The 8,245-nt window shown below is 37.9% G+C and overlaps 1 protein-coding gene across 1 annotated transcript in view; it reads right to left on the bottom strand.

The window, feature by feature from the left end:
• Window positions 1-8,041, bottom strand: part of ARHGEF18 (Rho/Rac guanine nucleotide exchange factor 18) — a 91,227-nt gene extending 83,186 nt beyond the window's left edge. The window contains 2 exon segments of the mRNA XM_053468926.1: window positions 5,191-5,314; window positions 8,030-8,041. Coding sequence (XP_053324901.1) covers window positions 5,191-5,314; window positions 8,030-8,041 — 136 coding nt within the window.
• Between the last annotated feature and the right edge of the window lie 204 nt (window positions 8,042-8,245).

Genomic DNA, 8,245 nt, shown 5'->3' on the forward strand with positions numbered 1-8,245 from the left:
AAACCCAATGATTGCGTATTTCGATGCTTGGACAGACTCTTTCACCAAGAAAGAAATTAGATTTCACTAAGAAATCATAAACCAGGTTTTTACCCCAATGTGCCGATTCTTGGGATCACACATTCTGTGGGAGACTTCTTTATACTCTGCCTTGATTTAATCATATATGAGGATCCATCTGATATTTTTTACCACTTGTATATGAATTACAAAACAATACACTGACACACATAATGGTTTTCATAATGATCTAGAGGTCTATTCACTAAGCGAGGATTTCCTTCTGATTCTGTTGTAATCAGCTGAGTATTTTCCTTCAGCTCTGCCCCCTCCATGCCACTCAGAACCAGAACTTGCATGGGTCCATGTTTTTTTTCGGTTAGGTTTGTGGACATAGAGAAGCATTTTTGTACTTCGCTTTCTCTATGAATCTATCTGCATTATTCTGCAAAAAGACCGAACCACAAGCACATCCTATCCTCCATTCCTCCAATCGGGGAACAGAGTGTGTGTGGACGCCCCATCCTTTTGCAAAAGTACACCAGGAGCGAAGGCATACTGCGGGGAACCAGGGAGGCAGGAATGTAGCAAGGTCACTTAATGCGTATATGATGTCATATCCCGGGCACACCTCGTGTAAGGAAATCATGGAGGACTGTGCTGACATAGCAAAGTCCTCCATAGTGTTAATGGGCCCTTTTAACTGGCCCATTGAGTAATGGAATTACAGGGATGATATGTGGCAGAAGAGCTGATGCAGCCCTCATCCTGCCACCCTAGGCCTGGAACTAGTCATCCTATGCCAGAATACATCACTGATTGCAATTACTCAAATATTCATCCAACATACTTTACGTGTGCTGATCGACAACAAGGGAAATGTACATGTTTTCAGGAAAAAAATGGACAGCAGCAGCAGCAGCAGCAATATGACATGGTTGATCTGTCTGCATGCATTTTCAAATTTGGTTGACGTTGAGCTTCATCACATCTCCTGTATTTAAAACCATCAGGCTAGCTACTTTTTGCCAAACACAAGCCACACAGTGACATCTAGATATTCTCTATATTCATTAAACCGAAACCCAGTCTGTTTTGCCTTATCCACCCCTCCCTCATCCACCTGCATTTCTGCAACACTCCTTGTGTTTATAGTGATACATGTATACAGATCATAAGTAGAACCAGCTCTGCTCTTCGAAAGCGCTTTCATGGGCTGCCAACAAGGGTCCCTCTTAATTCACAGAGCTGAATCCTAGCCCAGCTCTGTGCATGTTTATATCAAGAGGAGCAGGGAGTTCATTCACAAGATAACTTGTGCAAAACAGTTTAGTTCAGTAGAACTTGTGTGGAGCAAATCGACAAATCAATTATTAAGTTGCTAAGGGGGAAAAACCCAAACATCTCTCCTGCTGTATGGAATGGGAGTGAAAGGGGGCTTCCATGATGTGAAAAGCGAAGCAACCTCATTGAAATCGCCAATGCAAAGCTTTTGTCCAGAGGTTTACACTTACTGGTCAGGTGTTCAGACAGCTAAATATTCCTACCCTTATATTAATGCCACTTATTCAATTATGAGAATCCTGAACAACATAAACATTAAATCAGTAAAAAAAATCACAAATACCATGTAAGACATTCTAAAGACCAAAGTTCCTATAATTTTGAAAAAGTAATATCAGGCATTAACAAATGTATATCTGTATATAATTTTTCTTTTTAATGAAATGATAAGTTGCCCTTACTTAGCGATATCAACCACCCAAAACTAATACATCATTTACTAACCTTCATTCTTGGAGTAGGTGAGCAGTGTACCCATTTTTACTCCCGGTCTACTGTTTTATAGCAAAGTCTCCAGGTAGTAAAGTGGGCACACTGACCCCTTTCTTAGAGTGGCGCTTGTAAATTGGTAGTATGTGGAATGCATGAGTGAGTAACTGTTATTCAGGATAGCAATATATACTACATGTGCTGTCAGTTATGTGTAAAATTCTTAGAAAACATAGCCAATGGCATCACCTTAGCTGAGATGCGCCTCATTTGCCATTTCTCCCATGCCCTTTACAGGCTTTATAATCACCAGTGTTGGAGTATGGCGGTATGGCTGTGGGTTCATTTTTTTATTGCAGCTGTGATAATTGCCAGTCAGAATGAAAGAGGTTGAACCCAAGATCAAAGCAAAAGGTAGGGGTAGGGGTATGGGAATTTAAAATAGAGCCATTGAAGTTTAAAAATAACCTTGGCAGTTGTTATTTTTCATCCTACTTTGGAAATTTCAGAAACTAGTCATATCTACAGAGATATATTTTGATTTCTGTGTCTGTCCTGCGTATTACAGCCAATTAGTAATACCAAATACTTACAACTTTGTTGTTCCTCAGTAATGTTATTATTAAAATGGTTAGGGCAAGGCACCAGTTGTGATGCATCAGAAGCGTGGCAGAAGATGCATCAGAAGCGTGACATACAACACTGAAGAAACTCAAGGAGGCAATTTTATATAATCAAGTGAAATGGCAAACGTGCTTAATATGTTGTGCATAGGTGTAAAGGTTTGGCTCTGGTATATTCTGGATAATGGCCATTCCACTTTACGTTTTCTTAGAACAACTGTAGATACAAAAACAAATTAAACTCTAGACAATAGAGAAATTAGCATGTTTGTTAAACAAACCTGGAAGCATTCTCAATGTGGAGACATAGAGATTATACAAACTATATTAATCATCTAATCTCATGTTACAAACTATGGCCACTAAAGCCAGCCATTATGGACACCCTAGCTTGGCAAAATTCACTAATCAAGCAATCACTTCATATCATGCTTAGGAAGGAAATCTCATTGAGAACGTTATACATGCTTAGAAATATACCTGGAGGACAGACATTTAGCCCCAGCACTTTGTACACGCCCTTACAACTTCTTATCTGGCTCTGCCAGGTGACAGCAACTGATAAATACAGTATATATTTAGTGGAAATACTTGAAACGCATGCAACAAGGCAAAAATGGAACCTGAAAGCAGCCACGTACTATCCCGGACAGCCCCACTAAAATGCATATTAAAGTACTAAAAGCTGAATTCCTATTGGCTACTTGGTATTTGCATCAATTATGAGACAGCTAGACTGTCTCAATCATGATCATTGGCCAAATAAACCCCACCTAGTAGGAAACTAACATCACCCCCTTTGTATTAGCAAATTAGCAAAACACTTACATTAGGAATGCCCATCCCATGTAACATTAAAGAGCTAGAGCTGTTCCCATCCTGCACTGGAGATGTATGAGGAAAAGCTGCTTCTAAAACAACAGGTATATGCTAATGAGGAAGCCCATGAACAAAAGATGACATATGTTGTGAGTGTGTCTAAGTCTCATACACGTCCATACCCTAAGTGTGATCTTTTATATAAGCACTTAGTTGATGCACTGGAATCTTCAATTCAAGATTCAGTACTTTACTGTAAATACAACTGTTACCAGAGAATAAAGATCACCAACCTATGACAGTTATTGTATGATTCATTGTGAAAAGCAGAGGGAACTTTAAGGTCACACAGCCTCTGCCAAGACAACCTGGAGTCTCGTAACTTTTAGAGGGTGACATTTGTCTGGAATGGCTGATACCTTTACGACAGCCACCTTTTTCTCTGATACCAGAGCCTAGCTGAGGAACGATAACAGTGTAAAACCCTTACGAAAAAATTACTGCAGTTTTTCTGAGGTAATACTGCAGTTTTTTGGACATGAAAAAACTGCAATACTGCACTTTTACTGCAGTATTACTGCACATTTACTGCAGTTTTACTGCATTTGTACTTCACTGTACTGCAGTTGTACTGCAGTTATTTTTGTACGGAAGTACAAATGCAATAAAGCTACAGCACATTGAAGTACAACTGTAGGTTTGCAATATTAAAAAAAAAGTGCGGTAAATGTGCAGTAAAAGTGCAGTACAGTGAAGTACAAATGCAGTAAAACTGCAGTAAATGTGCAGTAATACTGCAGTAAAAGTGCAGTATTGCAGTTTTTCATGTCCAAAAAACTGCAGTATTACTTCAGAAAAACTGCAGTAATTTTTCGTAAGGGAATGTCCATCACATTGCGGAATACTCGCTAACAGTGTCAGACTTCAAGTGACAGTCACAAAATTAACATATGTCTGCATTCTGCTATAATTTTCCATGCTAAAGCTGGGCTTATCTAATGTCAAACTTTGCTATTCTGTTAATTCTTTATTTGTTACTAATTTGGTTAATAGATACATTTCCCATAAAAGTTCTTAACAAATTTACATATCAGTCTTTAAGATATAGTACAGTTTTGAATTAATGCCACAGTGCTATGTACTGGAGTATATGCAAAAAATAAATAAAGAAACCTACACAAAAAAATGAAATTATATATATATATATATATATATATATATATATACCGTGTATATATATATATGGTATATATATATGTATATATTTATATATGTCCTTTGTATATATATATATATATATATATATACATCATTTCACTTTTTCATTTTTCAATTTCACTTTTTCTGCAATAGGAAAACAAATGCATCATACATATTTTTGGTTTATCGAACATTCAATCAGCAGATCTGAGACTGCTCTATAAATGCCTACAGTAATACAGATGGTCATAAAAAACTTTGAGGAGCACAGGTTTGGGACAGTTCTGGTCATAAGTATTTAATGACCCTTATCAGATGTGTTACTGGCCTATGATTTTAATTACAAACCAACACCGACTAACACAACATCATTCTAGAATTAATTCTCTGATAACCCTGCATATTTACCACCATAGAATGTCCTGAAGCCACATTAATTCAATTGAGACTTATGTTGGCTATCCTACTGACCTCTAGATGTCCCTTATTCATGGGACAGAGGAGACAAAAAGAAGTCAAGCAAGCCTATTAAACTGAATATTCTGTGTCAGTATCAGCTAACCTTACAGTAGCCAGCATTCATACTCCTTAATAACAGGCAGTTAAGTAAAGTTCCTCATTATTATTACTTTTCCTTGTACAAGCTTTCCCTCCCCTTGGCCCTTCTCAGTCTTCTCCCTGACACCTGCTCCAGAAACAAAGTTCAGTTTTAAACCTTATTAATTGAAAACAGTCTTGGAAACTTCTATATTTTTATTTTTGTAAATGTATTTACCTCTTTTGAATGACCACCTCTTCATCCAGAGTTTGGAGAAAGACGGCCAAGAGTTGTTTAAAACAGAATCAGACATTTCAAAGCTGGCTAAATTTTCAAAAGAGCATTGAAAACAGCTGTGTGCCTCCAGTCCTCAGGCTCAGACTGAGCCATCAGGACCAAAACATCTCAGGATTCCCACCAGACCTCCAAATTAGGGGCTGACTGTAAGGGGGGTGGAGGTATAAACTCTAAGCGCTTGCTCTAGCTGCTGTGCATTTCTCTACCAAAATAATAGTTAACCCTGGAAGTCCTACGCACGCCTTAGAAAAAACTATACAGGAGCTGTAGAATAACCTTGGAGGATATATCATGGTAGGAGTTATCAAAGCATATACATTAAAGTTTAAAGTGTGTTAAACTATGGCTCTTGTTTACTTCAAAAACATATTGTAACAATGAAAGCTATTCCAGGAAATAGTTGTTTGATAAATTAGAGCAAGCAAAGATTACATTCCTTTATTTTTTCCTTTCTTTACAGTTTAGGACTGGCAGGTTATTAGCATTTTTGCTATCTTGTTTTTAAACATAATTAACCGAATTTTGCTTAACCACACAAACTATATATTCTTTTTAAAGTGTGTGAGAGTGATCAGTGTTTTGCTGTAGTTTATGCTGATTTTTTTTTGTCCAATTTTGGTGTATTAACCAAACTTTTTTATTAAAAGTAAGTAACACACCAAAATTAGATAGACAAATTCAATAACAATATTAATATATATATGATTGCTAACATCAATCACACTCCTATCATGTCCAGGCAACCAGTACATGCTAGAACCTGGGCATGCTAAATCAGCCAGTGCATGCTGGAATCTGGGTATGCCTGGGCATGATAGGATTGGGTTGCTGTTAACAATCATATATTAGGCCAAGTGATAGCTGAATTTTCAGTACTATATACTAAGCCAGACACTGAAGTGGTAGGCCTATACCACAGCAATGTTTGGCTTAGTATATAATGATAGGGGTTATGCTGCATTATTGTCAATGTGTGGCTCAATGTATAGTGATAGGGATTATGCTGTACCACCATCAATGTGTGCCTCAGTATATAGTGATAGGTGTTATGCTGTACCACCATCAATGTTTACCCCAGTATATAATAACAGTAATCCTATACCACCGTCAATGTTTGCCTCAGTATATAACGGTAACAGTTATACTGTGCCACCTTCATTGTTTGCCTCAATATATAATGATAACAGTTATCCTATACCACTGTCAATTTTTGCCTCAGTATATAATGATAACAGTTATGTTGTACCCCTGTCAATGTTTGCCTAACAATAGAAGCTATGCTGTTTTAAAGTTTGTGTGGGGGGTGCCACATACAGGATCCGCCCCAGGTGCCAAATACTCTAGGTACGCCCCTACTCTAACCCGATGCTCTTTTGCCGAGATACACCTTGGCTTCATCAGCGAGGGAAACCACTAAGTGGAAAACCCTGCTTTGGCCCAGGATTTAAAGGTCTAAAGCATATTGCCAGAAAGTAAAAAAAATAGAAAGTCATTAAATGGAATCAAAAAAGGATTCTGTAAGGATGTAGATGATACTTGAAGTGATTCATACTCTATGCAAACCAGTAAACGCATGGAATTTCAAGTACAACACAAGAAACTCTGATTTAAATGTTTTAATCAGGCTATTCTCTGTTATACGTTTCAATTGCCCTTTCTCACTAGAAAAAAAAAAATACATGCATTTGTTAGCCTGTCCTACGGTGTCCCCCCTTGGGAGCATGTCAAGTTTTAGCTCTATTGTACCATCATAGAAGAAAAATCTCCTTTGCAGTAGGGAACCAACAACCCCAGATGTACATTTCTGCCTCCATGTATCCTCTAGGCACAAGAGAGGAAGGGGTCCACCTCTGGACTCACCTTTTCACTTGGGTTGGGCCCCAAGAGGTCCTCGAAGGGAGAAATGCCATGCAAAAGAAGTCTGAGATAAACTCACAGAGGATGGGCAGTTACCTAATAGCCTATCATATGGTGCATTCCCGCTTGTTTTATTTGCCCTCATTAGTTATCTAAACTAAACATACACACATAAGGTGTTTTCCTGATAAATGGGGCTACTGCACATCAATGTTTGTAAAGTTTTAATTTAGATGCTGTATTTTTGTGTGATTTCAATGTGACAGTGATGGACTATGACAATATCATAAGGGCGTAATAGCATTAGTTTTTTATGTTAAAATGTAATTTCTGGAAAATATTTCACTTAATACTTCAAAGATGAACTTAAAGTGCTTATGAGAGGTCCTAAAAACATTGATAAGCCATTGTTTTTGATGGTAAACCATGGTTACAGTGGACTGGACTGCTCGGTGCTGGAGGACCCGGGCTGGTTAAGGAGATTATGAAGGGAGCGTGAGGGCTATTTCTACAGTGATTTAGTGCTCCCTCATGATGCGTGCCAGTGATTGATGCTGAGATATGTTTGTTAATGCAAGTGGGTGTTTTAATGTGAGTGTCCGTGCGTGTGTGTTAGTGTGAGTGTCTGTGTGCACATGTTAGTGTGATCGTCTAGGTGTGTTAGTAGTGTCTGGATACATTAGTGTGTGTGTTCTGTCCTCACAGTAGTTTTTCCCTACAGAACTTGACAGAGAGCTAAACTCCTTTTCACAGACCACACAGATAAGAAGGTTGACATTGATCCAGGGTTTATATAAACATTACCAACCTGGTGCAATACACGAGAAAGAGTAAAACTGAAATACACAAATACAAAGAAAATACTCAATGAGTTAAGTTATTAAGGTAGCAAACAAAAAATGGGGCAGCATAATAACCATACTGGATTGTCCATTACCCGCATACAAGTGATATCAGTATAAAAATGTAGTCTAATACATAACATGCAATGGAGTCTGGCTCAGTATAGTGACTGGCTAAGCCCTGAAGTGACCTAGATAGTTAACCAGTAAGGAATTACTAAACTAACTATGTTACTTTTTTGGAGGTCCCGAAAGTTTATGCAATGTAACATGTTTTTCCATTCAGTCCCACTAAA

This window comes from Spea bombifrons, chromosome 1 (assembly GCF_027358695.1).
Source record: "Spea bombifrons isolate aSpeBom1 chromosome 1, aSpeBom1.2.pri, whole genome shotgun sequence".
NCBI classification, from domain to species: domain Eukaryota; kingdom Metazoa; phylum Chordata; class Amphibia; order Anura; family Pelobatidae; genus Spea; species Spea bombifrons.